This window comes from Schistocerca piceifrons, chromosome 9, assembly GCF_021461385.2.
Source record: "Schistocerca piceifrons isolate TAMUIC-IGC-003096 chromosome 9, iqSchPice1.1, whole genome shotgun sequence".
Taxonomy (NCBI): Eukaryota; Metazoa; Arthropoda; class Insecta; order Orthoptera; family Acrididae; genus Schistocerca; species Schistocerca piceifrons.
Genome location: NC_060146.1, coordinates 20,504,309 through 20,521,530, shown reverse-complemented (window position 1 = coordinate 20,521,530; position 17,222 = coordinate 20,504,309). Strand labels below are relative to the sequence as shown.

At 41.9% G+C, this 17,222-nt stretch overlaps 1 protein-coding gene across 1 annotated transcript in view; it reads right to left on the bottom strand.

Moving 5' to 3' along the window:
• Positions 1–270: 270 nt before the first annotated feature.
• LOC124717205 overlaps positions 271–17,222 on the bottom strand; it is a 64,583-nt gene continuing 47,631 nt past the window's right edge. The window contains exons 6-7 of the mRNA XM_047243984.1: positions 626–975; positions 271–361 (exon numbers count right to left, since the gene is read on the bottom strand). Coding sequence (XP_047099940.1) covers positions 271–361; positions 626–975 — 441 coding nt within the window. The remainder of the gene's footprint in view (positions 362–625; positions 976–17,222) is intronic.

Genomic DNA, 17,222 nt, shown 5'->3' with positions numbered 1-17,222 from the left:
CAGTGAGGTGAACGAGAGGAACCCTTCATGTGACAACTTTACGCAATACCAGCACAGTGCATACAACTTCTGGTATTGTGCAGCCTCTGTTATCATTATAAATGGACTGATACTGCCACCTAATTCCCTGCCCATAACTTGTAGAGGGTCATAGGAGCTCTCAAGAATTATAAAACTGATACGACCCACATTCTCATAAACAGAGGACTACAGTGAATGGAATGTGTTTCACTATGGACTGACATATGTGCATCTATAAACATATTTTATTCAATCAAACTCTCCCTTAATGTGTCCCTTAATGTGGCTACTACCATGCATTCCACCATCTTGTGTTGGTTTTACTGATGTTTTATTCCTCCTGATCACAAAAATTGTGCAACTGCTCACTGTTATTCTATGTTACCCACAGGTAAACGTACTGCCATCTTTTTTCAACTGCCACTTTTTGTTGTAGGGGTGAATGGTCTTCTGGCATATGTCAACACCTTTAAAGGGCACGTATTAGTCCTTTATGACAGTTTGAAATTTCTGGACTGTTCCCCTTTGTGTAGAATTGAGGGTTTGCCAATACTTTTTGAAAGACTTTAATAAAATAACAATGTAAAAAAGGGCAAATGCTCACCTGCTGAATGTGGTAGTGTCTGGAACAAGCAACCAGTCCTTACTGGGGTATTCCCCTCCGTAGATGCTTCTCCGCCTTCGGCGTCCGAGTGCCAGGGGTACCAACATGGCCACAGTAGCAGGTAACACCCCGGCACCTACTGCTGCCAACAGTGCACGGCCTGGATTCGGCTTGGTGCCCTTCCTACCCGGTACCACGTGAAAGAGCTGCTGCTGTAGTGGGCGGATTCCAAACTGTGTTGTCAAGTTGCCTCCACTGCCAACACCTTGCAATACTGGCACAGATGCCAGAGTAGGACGTGCTGGCACGCCGGTGAACACGGGGATGTCTTGTGTGGGCACCAGGCCATTCTGTAAGTACCGAGGAAAATGCTGAGGAGATGTGAGTGAAGAAGAGAATGGGAAGGTGTATTACTTTTTCTTCAGTCATTTGATGTGTATGTGAATTAGGGGTGGGAAGTTAGAGCATATATCTTGTGAACATCATACCCAAAGAGGCAATAGGATGTCGTGAATAGTTGTCTGGTCTTCTGTTTATAGTGAATATGAATTATAATTCTGCTGAATTCCTCTCTGTTTATCTGTACAGACTGGCCCTCTTTGATTTTCTTCATACTTGTGGGATAAATAAGTAAAAAAGAAAGAAATAAATTTCAAGATCAGAACACAGATACATGTTTCTTAAAGTTGTATGGCGCACTTCTAAGAAACAATAAAGAAATTGCATTCAGAGTTTTCTAACCACTGTTAAGTATAAAAAATTTTGATGCATTTAATATCAGTGATGTGGACTATCTGTCTTGTGGACTGTGAATTAGCTGGTACTGGTACCTATTGCTGTCTTCTTGTTATTATGTACATTACATTTTAAAGGTATTCTGCATCTATGTCAAAACAGATGTGTTCCTTTATTTGCAATGTACTTTGCTTTTTGGTGTGCTCTCTGCCATTATTCTAAAGAATGTTCACAGGTTATGTGCCCATGATTGTTGATCAACAGCTACTATGGAGGTGTAATGAGGGGAGTTGTCATGATGTCACAAACTTGAGGCAAATGTCTGCCACCTTAGTTGCCTTAGACATTATCTTCTGGTGGAAGTGTTTGGATAAAAAATGTCAGCTTGTTTCATTTACAGATATACTAATCACTATGATTATAGTCTAAAATATAAAGGAATTACATTATATTCATAAGTGGACCTGTTAAGTGATATTTTCTTTATACACAGGAATTTTGGTTGTACTGCTTGCTGCTTGACTTTAGATTTTCTATTAGTCTAACTTGAAAAGCTGTCTGGGCAATCTCGGCTTTTATTTTTGAATATGAATATTTATGCCACACACCCTTAAATTAATGTTTCTTTCCCCTCTAGCTCCCTCCAGATTAGTCTGTAATATGTCCTTCTGTCTTGACTTGTTTCGAATTTGCTCTGCTAATGCGAGAGCTGACACACTCCAATCGAGAAGAAAAGACTGGAAACTCACCAAACATAGCAAAATATGTTCTCAGCATTTTCAGGAAGAGGGCATAGACTGAACACTAATGTAGTGATCCCATATTACGGAAAATATGATTATGAAAGCAGCATTTTCATTTCTTGGTTATTCTAAACAAATAAAAAAATAAACTTACATTAACAAGCCAAAATATGGTGTTGTCAGTGTCAAATATGCATTTAAGATCAGAAAAATGCCTGAAAATGTGTTTCTGATCCTACATTATTTACAAAAGCACTGTAACATTTTTAAAACAACTGTTGCCTGCACACTACAGAAATTAAGAACAAAAAGTAATTGTAGTCTGCTAAGCTTTTGGTGCATCTAACACGGTGCCAGTTTCGAAGCAACGTACAGTGTAAGCCTATCCCCTTATTATACATCCATGAGAGCTACACAAAGTAGGAACACCATCTAAATAACAAGACCGGCTGGAAAAGATTGTTTTAAATGCTGAGACACTGTGAATACCAGTACTGAAAATTTTCCCATTTGTGCAGATGGTGAAGAGGATTCGTAAGTGAAAAATTGAAGAAAGGTAATGTAATATTGCAGCCTCCGTGGAAAAACTGAACTTTTGAATAAAGATAATTATCACCACTGGTTGCAAAAAATTAAGGGAAGTCTCATTAGTAAACAATGTTGGTGGGCGATTGATCCTAGCATGGGAAATACACCCCATAGAAGGTCAACAAAAAGCAAATAGTCAACAAAAAGCAAATACAAGGGGGGTGGGAATTCTGACAATTTAGAAATTCGAAAACTGTCTTTTAGAAGAAGAACAATCGTAACTGTGTGCATAGTTGTCTGGAATTGTGGTCTTGTGGTTGTTAGTTTGATTCTCACTTGAGTCATTTTTTTATATTTATGAACTCTGCATGTATTATCAACTGAAATGTTAATTAACAAACACTGAATCATAGTTCTTAATAGAAAATAATATCTTTATATTTATATGTGGTAATGGAATAGAAGTGTGAGGACTGCATTCATAATAAATTCAGATGTGGTAGGTATAGTACATAAATGTGAAACATGAAACAGAAAATAAAACAATGTATTTCTAGAGATTACTAATAAATACAAAAAATAATATTAAAAATAATGTTATTGGTGTGTATAGTTATTTCATTTAACAACAAGACACTTTTGTAGCAAATTTTATTTTATTGTGTATATATTCACTCTTTCATGTGATTTGTAATTAAAAACAAAAAATATTTTTGTGTTAAAAACTGAGATTAAATTTTGTTATTTAGCCATTCAAACTGATGATAAAACAAATGCAGACAATAGTTAACATAAACTTGGATCCAGCAGGAATCAAAAAGTCAACTTCAAGACTATTAGACTGGATTGTTAATAGACAGCTACAGACTGCTGTGTTATAAGTATTGAAGTATTCTATCCTTTAACAACACTAAAAATCAATTTTTTGAGCATTTGTGAGAAAATTATTGTAGTGCTTTAGCTACTGGTAAGTGATGTTTGAGCATTGACCTTCAAATGCTGTAAGTTTGAAGAAAATCAAAGAGGATCGATGCATAAAGTCCCTTTGTAAGATCGAACATAAAATTTACATCTAATCAGTTGTTTTGTAGGGAAAGCTTTTTGTTCAACATTAGGTAAATTTTAATGTAATATAAGCTGGTTCTGAGTTGCAGATAGATGCAACAAAAAGGCTGTCGGATAGTGAGCTTTCTGCCACCTAGGCCGTTGTCAGAAATAGACACACACACACACACGCGCGCACACGCACTCGCGCACACGCACATGCACACACACACACACACACACACACACACACACACACACACACACACACACACACACACACAAAAATGCTACTTACACATACATGACTGCATTTTGTGGCTACTGGAGCCATACTGTGAGCAGCAGTGCATGATGGGAGAACAACTGTATTTTTTTTTGGGGGGGGGGAGTGTAAGGAGTAGGCTGGGGGGAGGGGGAGGGAAGGATAGCAGGGTAGGGATGAGGGATGGTGAAGTGCTGCTTGTGGGAGTGTAGAGGGACAGGGTTACATTCTATCCTGGATTTTTCCATTGTTGGTTCTGATGTAACATGACAAACACTTTAGGTTACAAAACAAAATTACTTGAAACTATCCACCTGTTTTTCATGCTAGTCATTTTACATATGTTTACTCTACCAGCTCACAATGTGTGAATCAGGTTTTTACTTTTGGTTTCCTCTTCAGAAATTATGATTGACATTACTAGCATTTATCTAAAGTTAGAACCACCACTGATTTGCAGTGATATAAAATGATTCGTGGAGGAGAGCATTTATCAGCTGCTCATACTAAGCCTGACACAAGAGTGTTAACACTAAAAAAAATCCATTTGAAGCATACAGATATCCCAGTCAAAGCATGTCAGAGTACCTTGATCCAGATATCTAGCTTCACCCAAACAATAATGTTTTAATTAATAATAAATAATTAAAACATCAGTAAAGATGTATTGATAACTACCAAAATTTGAAGAAAGATGATCAGACTGTTTTAAAATTGTAGTTTATTTAGCACTACTAGTTTCAAGCATTGCCTATTCTAAAGTGCAACTACAAGAGATGAGGATGTATATCATCCTCATCAAACAGATATTGCTTGCTGTATGTAGTTGTGCATGGCACATTCATCAAAGTGCACCATATTGAAATGCATTGGCATGCATCACGCACTCTAATGACCATGCTGTGCACAACTGTGCATGACACTTGATTTTTGTTTGATGAGGATGATATATCCACATCTACTGTAGATGCACCTGAGACTTAGCTGCACTCAAAACTAGTAGTGCTTAATAAAATAAGGGTAGCACCATCGCGCCTGAATGAGCAGCACATCGTCCAGTGCCAGTAGCTCCTTTTGGATGGTAAGGAGTGGCGTAGGGTCAGCACACCACTCTCCTGGCAGCCCTGGTGCTGCTACCTCTCATTCAAGCAGTTCCTCACTTGCCACCACGGGCTGAGTGCGTGCTGTTCCATCTTCCCACCTACAAAAAATCCTTGGCAGTCCAAGGAATTGAACTCTGTTCCCCCTCGTGGTCTACAGAGGTGGACACTGCTAAATAAGGGCAATTTTAAAACAGAGGCTGATAGAACAATGTCTTTCTTCAGATTTATCCAGGATGCGGTGTCCACCCGTAAAATGCTTTGCCTGAGGGGGTACTATAGGATTTGGAAGTGCAGTTAAAACATTTCTGCTTTTGATTTGCTAGCCTCAGTTTCAATTTTTGTGTTAGCACAAGTGTTTGGTCACTAACTTTGGTGCCAATGGAAGGCATCACACATGAGGAGAATATATTTGAGTTTTGTGATAGGCCTTCAATAAGATAGTGATACAGTAGTTGATGAAGGCTTCATGTTTTGCCCTATTGACAGCCAAATGCATTTTATTCAGCATCTCTCTGTCTATAGCTGCATGCTTTGTTTTACTCCTATTGTGCAGTTATCAGTGTTTCTTAGTTGCTCTTAGATATTTGTAAATAATTGTCACTACAACTGCCTCGTGGCCACCGAGCGAGGTGGCGCAGTGGTTAGCACACTGGACTCGCATTCGGGAGGACGACGGTTCAATCCCGTCTCCGGCCATCCTGATTTAGGTTTTCCGTGATTTCCCTAAATCGTTTCAGGTAAATGCCGGGATGGTTCCTTTGAAAGGGCACGGCCGATTTCCTTCCCCCAATCCTTCCCTAACCCGAGCTTGCGCTGCGTCTCTAATGACCTCGTTGTTGACGGGACGTTAAACACTAACCACCACCACCGCCTCGTGGCCACTGATAGCAGTTTCAGTGCAGGTGGGAAAGCACATCACAAACTCTCTGTAATATTTGCAGAAGGTGGTGCCTCACTGCTTGTAAATATTTGCAGCAAGTTATGATTACTGGCAAGATATACTGATAAACTGTCTTTATTTAAGAACCAGTTTCAGGCCACAGACCATCATCAGATTCATAAAAGAATTTACAGCATCATTTAAGGTATTAAAAAATCATGGGCATCAAATAATAAAATCCATGAATTTGTCACTGTTGTTACATAGTAATGTTAACTACACCATTATCCTAAACTGTGCCAGACTGTGCACTTATCCATGGTTGATCAGCAGTCAGCATCAGTGCTAGGAATGGAGCCATCCATATACTCAGTGATGTAGAATGTCTGCATTCCTAGGATCAACCATGGATAAGTGCACTGACTTGCACAGTTTATGATGATGGTGTAATTAACATTACTGTGTGACAGCAGTGATGAATTCATGGATTCTATTAACTGACGCCAGTGATTTTATAGTGCCTAATATGATGTTGTAAATACTAATAATGGTCTGTATTTTGAAACTGGTTGTTAAATAAAGAAATTTTATCAGTCACTCTTAGCAGTAATCCTGATGGTCTTCAAATATCTATATGATGTAATTTTCAGAGAAAGCATTTAATATTGTCTTGCAGGGTGTCTTGTCATGCTCATCACATAGATAACTATATGAGTTTCACATATCAGAAGTAGTTTGTGTGCTTTGCATTACTGCTTTCCAGTAATTCTTGTAGGTTGAAGCTCATTACATACTGAGAATGGCTGGAAATCAATTAATTAACTCTTTTTTTATTTTATATAATATGTTAGTTTCTGTTTTTAGATATGACCTGCACACTATTACAGATCTTGTTTCACAGTTATTATTATTATTATTATTATTAAGATCCACATTACATTAATTTTTTTTGCTTACTTTTGTGATTAGGTTTCTGTGCAGACCAAAACAAAGCACCAGATTTCACTACCTCACTATTAATAAGATGTAACTGAAAAGCTGACGAGCTGGAAAAGGAAGAAAAATAGAAGGGAAGAAGAAAATAAGAATATGACTGGGGTATGGAATAGAGGGACAGGCAAGGTACTATATAATTACAGACAAATGTATTGAGTAGTAGAAATGGTGCTTGCAGGAATAGCTAAAAAAAAGCTAAATAAATTATTGCAGTAATGATTGGCGTAGTTATTGTTCATGATCCTCTTGTGCTTTTATCTATGAGGGGCATTCAGTTAGTAATGCAACGAATTTTTCTTCTGAAAGCAGGTTGCGTTTATTCAGGATTCCAATACACCATATTATTATCCACTCTTTTGCCTAAAAAATCCTATTTTTCAACATAATCTCCTTGAGATGACCTGATGTCAGCTTACTGGGAGGACCTATGTACCACTCTACTGGTTGGCATCGGAGCCAATGTTTTGTCACATCAAAAACCTCCGCATCATCCATATACTGCTTCCCAGAGAGTGCTTTCTTCATTGGGCCAAACAGATGTAAGCTGGAAGGTGGGTGGATGAGGAAGGACAGTCCAATGAAGTTTTGTGAGCTCCTTTCAGGTGCAGAGACTTGTTGAGATCTTGCATTATCATGCAGAAGGAGAAATCCATTTGGATTTTTGTGATGACAAACGATGAAGTTGTTTCTTCAGTTTACTGAGAGTAGCAAAATACACTTCAGACTTGACTGTTGCACCACGAGGGAGGACATCAAACAAGATAAACGGTTCAAATGGCTCTGAGCACTATGGGACTTAACGTCTGAGGTCATCAGTCCCCTAGAACTTAGAACTACTTAAACCTAGCTAACCTAAGGCCATCACACTCATCCATGCCCAAGGCTGGATTCGAACCTGCAACCGTAGCCTGGACTGAAGCACCTAGAACCGCTCGGCGCACGCAGGCGGCAAAACATGATAATCCCCTTCATAGTTCCAGAAGACCATTGCCATGACTTTACCAGTTGAGGGCGCACTTTGAACTTTTTCTTCAAAGGGGGGATGGTGTGGTGCTACTCCATGGATTGCCATTTTATTTCTGGTTCAAAGTGATGAACCCATGTTTCATCACCTGTGATGCTGTTCAACAAAAAATTGTCACGATCATCCTCACTAAGTTCAAGGCAGTGAGGATTCCAGCGGGCACACATGTTTGCGTACCCCCATCTGGTGGATAACTAAGTCAGCACTATCAACAGAGATGTCCAGTTGAGCAGTGAGGTGTTTGATTGCGATCTGTCAGTCACCTCGAATGAGAGTGTTCATACGTTCCAACATTGCAGGAGTAACAGCATGCTGGAGACTGGACAGGTTCACACGGCCTTGTGCGAATGATGGCAGACGCTTTGCCCAACGACTCACTGTGCTTTTGTTCACTACCAGATTTCTGTAGACATTCTGCAAGCACTATGGATATCTGCGATGCTCTGGTTTTTCGCCCAAAGAAATCAATGACGGTTCTCTTTTCAGAACACACCTCCATTATACATTCCATTTTGAAGCTATGTATAGTGCCGCCACATATAGGAACTTCATGAAATCACAGCGGCTGAAGCGAGAATATTCCATGATGTCCCACGGCAATTTTGTATTTTTAACCGAAATGTCCGAGGAAAAAATATGTTGTATTACTTATTGAACACACCTCGTATATGAGATGTACACCCCTGGCATCGGAACCTGTCTGTTTGTTCTGGCAGTTGTCCATGCCGGTTGCAAACAACTTCATGTTCAGAGCAACAGCAGATGTGAATGTACATCTTGTGAAAACCGCAAGCAATTGTTTGTAAGATCCTTTATTTGGAATCACAAACGGTTTCGTAGCTTAAAGCCAAATCTTCAGGTGGGTAGCTGAATAGAGAAGGGAAATGTCAGTTAAAAATCAGAATATTCCCCCATCACCAATAATGGCGATAATAAAGAAATACATAAAACACGAGTGTTATTCGGAAAGTACGGTCCGATCAGTCACGAAATGGAAAGCACTTTGAAAATAAATGTTTTATTTGCAACAATCAGCTACACCTCCTAACTATTTTCCTTCATAGTCGTTGCTCTGATATAGATATAAAAATGGCTCTGAGTACTATGGGACTCAACATCTGTGGTCATTAGTCCCCTAGAACTTAGAACTACTTAAACCTAACTAACCTAAGGACATCACACACATCCATGCCCGAGGCAGGATTCGAACCTGCGACCGTAACAGTCGCGCGGTTCCGGACTGAGCGCCTAGAACCGCTAGACCACCGCGGCCGGCTGATATAGACATTTAGACTAACTTTCCAGTACCCTCATCGTAGCAAACAGCCGCCTGTACTTTCTCTACGCTTCTGCAGCGCGTTGTCTGTGCCAAAATGTCTTCAGCCAGCGACTCATGGTAGCAGAGACGCCTGGGCTCTATGGTGGGTGATCAAACACCTCCCACTGAAAACGCTGCAGGTGTGTCCTCATTTCTTCTGCAGTGTGCGGCCGAGAATTGCCACGAAAAACGAAATGCTCGATAGTTATGTTGCGCTGGCTCCGTGGAATCAGGCGAAATCTCTCACATCCACTCACAGTTGTCGGGAGACACTATTTTCTAGGCATTTGTACTTGCACACTGTGCACTCAGAACTGAAAAGAGCGACTTGCTGCTATCAGTGGAGACACCGGACACACTGACCAACACATCTGTGCAAAGCTTCATCGGATTTTGACTGTGGTTTCCATTTAGGGACCGATTGGACCTTACTTTCCAAGTCATAAATATGGGGGTTTATATGAGGTCCAACATTACTGTCGAAATAATAGTAGTGCGCCAAATGACTGTACTGTGGAATTGTAAATAGGTTGAGTTGTGCCATCAACATATCCGAAAAATCGATCCAGAACCGCCGGCCGGTGTGGCCGAGCGGTTCTAGGCACTTCAGTCTGGAACTGCGTGACCGCAATGGTCGCAGGTTCGAATCCTGCCTCGGGCATGGATGTGTATGATGTCTTTAGGTTAGTTAGTTCTAAGTTCTAGGGGACTAAGTCCCATAGTGTTCAGAGCCATTTGAACCATTTTTTTGATCCAGAACCCACAATATAATCAGACTTAACGTAAAAAACCAAGAAATGTACCAACAAAAATCTCATCCTGCGTCTCGACGAAGTTTACTAAAATTCAGTAACAAGACCTCGTAGTACTATTTGAGCTCCAGTAACAAAATGTTAGTACTGAGCTTGCAGGAGCAGATGGAAAGCTATCACAGCCAGGCACACACTGCGCCACAGTAGTATAGAACAAGAACCACCTGTAGAGCTGTCCATAATTGCGAATGTGTGGCCAATGCAGGACTTTTTTCACAAACTGACCTCTCGATTGCGTCCCATAAACGTTCGATGAGATTTACGTCAGTCGATCTAGGTGACCAAACCATTAACTCGAATTTTCCACAATGTTCTTCAAACCAATTGCGGCATGGGCGTATGTGTCGTCCTTAGCGTAAGTTGGTTTAAGTTAGATTAAGTAGTGTGTAAGCTTAGGGACTGATGACCTCAGCAGTTTGGTCCCATAAGACCTTACCACAAATTTCCAAAACCGATTGCGAACAATTGTGGCCCGGTGACATGGCACATTGTCATCCATAAAACTTCAAAAAGTGGTTCAAATGGCTCTGAGCACTATGGGACTTAACATCTGTGATCACCAGTCACACCGAGCGAGGTGGCGCAGTGGCTAGTACACTGGACTCGCATTCGGGAGAATGACGGTTCAATCCCGCGTCCGGCCATCCTGATTTAGGTTTTCCGTGATTTCCCTAAATCGCCTTAGGCAAATGCTGGGATGGTTCCTTTAAAAGGGCACGGCCGACTTACTTCCCCATCCTTCCCTAGTCCGATGAGACCGATGACCTCGCTGTCTGGTCTTCTCCATGAAACAACCCAACCCCAACCCCCTCATCAGTCCCCTAGAACTTAGAGCTACTTAAACCCAACTAACCTAAGGACATCACACACATCTGTGCCTGAGGCAGGATTCGAACCTGCGACCGTAGAAGCAACGTGGTCCCAGACTGAAGCACCTAGGACCCCTCCACCACAGCAGCCGGCCCTCCGTAAAACTTTCATCATTGTTTTTGAACAAAAAGTCCATGAACGCTTGCAAATGGTTAGAAGTAGCCTAACATAACTATTTCGAGTCAATGATCCGTTCAGTTTGGCCACAGGACGCAATCCATTCCATGTAGACACAGTCCGACCCATTACGGAGCCAGCACCAATTTGCACAGCTTCGTGTGGTCTGCGGCCCACTTGAACCCTACCATCAGCTCTTACCAACTGAAATTGGGACTCATCTCACCATGCCACGGTTTTCCTGTCATCTTGGGCTCAAGTGATATGGTTAACAGCCCAGGAGAGGCGCTGCAGGCGATATGCTGTTAGTGAAGTCCCTGGCATCGGTCGTCTGCTGCCATAGCCTCTTAATCGCATATTTCGCCACACTGTCCTAGCAGGTATGTTCGTCGTACCTCCGACGTCGGTGTTTGGGGTTATTTCACCAGTATTGCTTGTCTGTTAGCACTGACAACTCTACACAAATGCTGCTGCTCTCGGTCGTTAAGTGAAGGCTGTCGACCACAGCATTGTCCGTGGTGAGACGTAATGCCTGAAATTCGGTATTCTTGACACACTCTTGACACGGTGGATCTCTAACGATTTCCGAAATGGAACATGCTTCTAGCTCCAACTATGGTGGGGCCATAATCATGGAGGAACCATAACCACATCAGAAACCTTTTCACATGAATCACCTGAGCACAAATGATAGCTCCGCCAATGCACTGCCGTCGTATACGTTGCGTATGCGGTACTAAAGTGCGCGTCATATATCTTGGCGGCCGAGTTTAGGTTCGTTCTGCGCATCTGACGTCACAAAACACAGTCAGCCAATGAACAGAGAACGACGTTGCCAGATCTCGACTGCAGTGCAGAGCATGGACGAGTGTCTTCAGTTTTAGAAACGTTCAGTCATAAATAAAGTAATAGAACAAAAGCAATGTCTTGATAGCAGACTTTCTTTTATAGAAAGTTTGGAAAAAGCATTCTTTATACCAATTGCTTCATATTCTATTAATTAATTAAACCAAACAAGCAATAAGACTCCTAATTCAGGCGATAGCAAGGAAAGCTGTTTGTTTCAATCTCACGAACTGCTTTTCGCAATAAAGAACAGCGGTAATTGTTTATTTCCTATTGTACTTCGACGAAGCGTGAGTAATTCATAGTCATACCAACAGTGTTTATAAGTAGTTGCGTGAGATGTTAGAGTCCTTATGGAATTAAACTGTTTGATGAACTGCGGTAGCGGAACGGTTAAGGTGTTGGGCTCCCAAGTTAAAGGTCATGAATTCAAACCTTGTGTGGTGCTTAATATTTTCTTTATTTAAAAACAATATTGGAGTGCCTTACTTCACGAATTTTATTCGTTTGAATGAAATTTCTAGTGCTTTGCCTCTTCATTAACTTTTTCGCTGCTGCAGACACGTGCTCCCCGCATTCCGCGCTGTGCGCGATTTTGTCATCACTGCACTTTTCGCCTGTGCAGACACATGGTGTACCCACTCCTTTGACACTCTTATCATTCGATTTCACAAAAACCATTTGGCCCAAACATTAGATTTTTACACGCCTTCTTGACTGATACCTTCCCCCCATAAATGACTAAATTTTGTTTTGATGTGCAGCATTAAATGTAGTAAACCGTTGCACGAAATTTTGAAGAGTTTGCAGAGGTAAAAGTCCATAGCGTATGCTTTCCGTATGGTCGATTTTAGTTGCCACAATGTTGAGAATGAAATGTGGACAAGATACCTAAATTTCATATAATATTTACTGTATAACAATATCACATTTAAGTACCACATAGGTGTCGTATGTAATATTGAGAAATATTCCGTCTTTCGCGACTGTAATAAAAGTTTTATTTACACATGGCGCGTTTGGCTTTATTTTAAAGCACTTCCATCGGTGAAAGGTATGGCACATACACATTGGTATTCATGTTCTATTTCTTGTTTTTGTTCCACAGTCGTAGTTTTACCAATGGTATTGAAATATATCCCTCATCTGCAACTGTAATAAGCGACTTATGTAGACCAGACGCATTTCTCTCTTTTGAAGCATCATAAGAGGACTGTATTTTGTGTCCTCCATTGCCAAGTCACCTTTCGTAGTTTTGTGCTGCGGTAGCACAATATTCAACGTTTGTGTTGGCTCATCAGTGTTTTAGCAAATAAATGCTGTTTATGTGTGCCACACACAAAATTATATTTGACATAGCTCTGAGCACTTCACTGACAGACGGTATATACAAGTCCTAATGTTTTTGTAAGTCCACAGTTTTGTTTAATGTATTTTGTCTACTTCCTTTTGATTGATTGAAGTGCTTTAAAATAAAGACAAACGTGCCCAGTGTAACTAAAACTTTTGTTACAGTCGCGAAAGGTGGAATATTTTCAATATTACATACGACACTTATGTGGTACTTAAATTAAATGAAATATATAGGTATCTTGTCCACATTTCATTCTCAACATTGTGGCAACTAAAATCGACCATCCGGAAAGCATACTCTATGGACTTTACCTCTGCAAACTCTTCAAAATTTCGTGCAATGTTTTACTATATTTAATGCTGCATAATAACTGCGTTGAACATCGAAACAAAATTAAGTCATTTATGGGGGGAAGGTATCAGTCAAGAAGATAGGTAAAAATCTAATTTTTGAGCCAAATAGTTTTTGTGGAATGGAATGATAAAAGAGTGTCAAAGCAGTCGGAACACAATGTGTCTGCACAGGCGAGCAGTGCAGTGACAAAATCGCCCACAGCGCGGAATGCAGGGAGCACGTCTCTGTAGCAGCGAAAGGGTTAATGCGGCCGTGGTGGCTTTACTTCATGAACTGCGCGCTCCCCCCTACACGTAAGCTTGCGAACCATGCTATACTATGGCGCTGCTTCTATTGGCGCGTGCGTCGTTTGCAACTGGCAACGCAGCAATCTCCCGCGTCTGGGCGGGCATGCGCGAGCCGCCAAGATAAAAGAATTGAACTATAGTGCCACCTGTATTTGTGCATACCTCTCATGACTTTTGTTACCTCATTGTAAAGTAACTTATCGGTAACAATCTAAAAAAATACACACATCCCTCTACCGATCCATAGGGAAAGCCATTTACAACTGAAGTGAAGAAGTTAAAAACGTAAGATCAGTGGATTCAAACCAGTACACGGGAATTGCGAAACAGATTCCTGTGGTGGGAGGATGAGTCCACGAGGTAAAAACTAAACTACGAGAGTTGCCCAGAAACTAATGCAACGCATTTTTTCTTCAACAATTCTGTGTTGAAAATAATGAGAATTGCACACATGAAAGACTGGTGTTTTATCTACATGCCCTATTTTTCCACGTAATCTCCGTCCTGTTCTATGGTCTTCCTCCAGTGGAAAACAAGGGCGTGTATGCTCTGTCTGTACGATCCTTGTCCAGGTGGCGGAGCCAGTGCTTCACTGTGTGAATCACCTCCTCATCATCCTCAAAATGTTTTCTCGAGTCGTAATGCGCCCGTCTTCGCGAATGAAAGCATCAACTCGCTGCAACATGTCAGGTGTGGCAGTCAGGCCCTGCAGTTGCCGGTCAGCACTGGAAGTGCGTCCACAACGATCGAGACTCTCGCATACTCAAAGAGATGCTCACGATGGGTTCCACGAATGCACACGTATCCAAAGAAAGGCCATTTCGTCTGAAATGTTGGAGCTTAAAGATTCTCTATGGGTAACACACTTTGAAAATGGCGATTGTCAGTCTTGCAGTGAAAACATGACTATGCCTACAGGACAAGAGCTTTTACCAGCAGGGAATAGGACGTGGACAAGACATATTGATGTATATTGTCACCATATTCTGACTATTAACGATAAATATGCTCTTAGAAAAAAAAATGTGGGGCATTACTTATTGAACGACCCTGGTAGTACCTGATGTTTTCTGCAGCCATAACTGCACCATTAAGTGAACTACACCTGTCAATATACCGCTTTGCGTGCATGTTTCGAAATCTGACCTGCTGCCCAGGGGAAAATAATTATCAGTCGCTTGCTCTTGAGGCCTAAGAACGAATTACTGCTAATAGGTATAACTGTTAGTCTGCCACTCCTAGTAGCTGTAGTTACTAGTCTGGAAATGAAGTAAATACTGATATGATGTTGAGTACACTGTCTTCCGTAACCGATAAAAATTTCTGCACTTGTACCACTAACAACCTGTGTACAGAGAATAAGAGCAATTCTATCGCACTTCCCTGGGACCACTCCTGTTGATACCCCTGTCTCTGACGATCTTTCACCATGGAGGACATAGTATTGCTTTTTATTATTTAACTTCGATCCACTCACATACGTGGCAAGCTAAACCGTATACTTAGACGTTTGCTGACAGCCTGCCATTTAGTAACACAGATTTTTACATCATCTTCCACTACTTACAAGCACGTACATTCTACAATAGTTCGCAGTTTCTACTGTTGGGTCGAATTTCATTCCGCAGCCCAGAGCTGGGTCTTTAAGAAGCCCACAATACTTCCAGTGAATACAGACATTACCCGTTTGTGTTGTTGTTCACGGACCGCCCCGTGGGTCCCACCGCATTTTCGTTCACGGCGACCCCGCGGCCGTTCCGGTCGCGGCTGCATTCTTGGCGACGAGGTGACCGGCGGTCGTTGTTCGCACGGAGGCGAAGTTGGTTTGTCTGCTGGAGCAACAGCAGCAGCTCCAGTTAGACATCTTACAGCAGTCACTGCTATTCCTTATGGATAGTCGATGCTAGGGACGCACTGCCACAACAGCTTCCGAGTCCTCGGGGGTCAGATGCTTTCCCACGTCCGCCGTCGTTACCTCCATTTAATGACGCTAAAGAAGACTGGGAAACGTACTTAACATCGACTGAAACAACATTTCACGGCTTTTCAAGTCACGGATGACTCCTCGCAGCGGTCGTTGTTCCTGTCTCGGTCGTCCCCGGACACGTTCTTTCCGCTCCGCAAGTTGGCACCGTTGTCGTTTCCTGCGGCTCTCTCTCTTTCCAGGAGATATGACTTTTGCTGACGAACTATTATTCCGAACGATGCCACGTGGTCGCCTCTCGACTGGAGTTCCACCAGGAGGCTTCGTATGATGACTCTCGTTGTGTTCACTTTTGCTCGTTGCATCTGCTCCGGGCGGACGTCGTAAGACGTCCGTATAAGTTCGTTGATCGATTCACTCAGTTTTTTTTTATTACAGAGGGCACGTAGCCCTCTGACCGAGCACGCTGAGCTACCGTGCCGCCACCACTCGGCTGCCGGCGCTTTGTGGTAAATATGGCCACACACACACACACACACACACACACACACGCAAACACATGTATACAGGGTGTTACAAAAAGGTACGGCCAAACTTTCAGGAAACATTCCTCACACACAAAGACGGAAAATATGTCATGTGGTCATGTGTCCGGAAACACTTACTTTCCATGTTAGAGCTCATTTTATTACTTCTCTTCAAATCACATTAATCACGGAATGGAAACACACAGCAACAGAACGTGCCAGCGTGACTTCAAACACTTTGTTACAGGAAATGTTCAAAATGTCCTCCGTTAGCGAGGATACATGCATCCAGCCTCCGTCGCATGGAATCCCTGATGCGCTGATGCAGCCCTGGAGAATGGCGTATTGTATCACAGCCGTCCACAATACGAGCACGAAGAGTCTCTACATTTGGTACCGGGGTTGCGTAGACGAGAGCTTTCAAATGCCCCCATAAATGAAAGTCAAGAGGGTTGAGGTCAGGAGAGCGTGGAGGCCACGGAATTGGTCCGCCTCTACCAATCGATCGGTCACCGAATCTGTTGTTGAGAAGCGTACGAACACTTCGACTGAAATGTGCAGGAGCTCCATCGTGCACGAACCAGATGTTGTGTCGTACTTGTAAAGGCACATGTTCTACCAGCACAGGTAGAGTATCCCGTATGAAATTATGGCGGTGAATCGAGGAAGTGCAGTACATACTGACGAAACTAAAATGAGCTCTAACGTGGAAAGTAAGTGTTTCCGGACACATGTCCACATAACATCTTTTCCTTATTTGTGTGTGAGGAATGTTTCCTGAAAGTTTGGCCGTACCTTTTTGTGACACCCTGTATATTTGACGACCGAAATATTATGTTGCGATTTTCTCAGTAACGCTTGGTGAAGTAC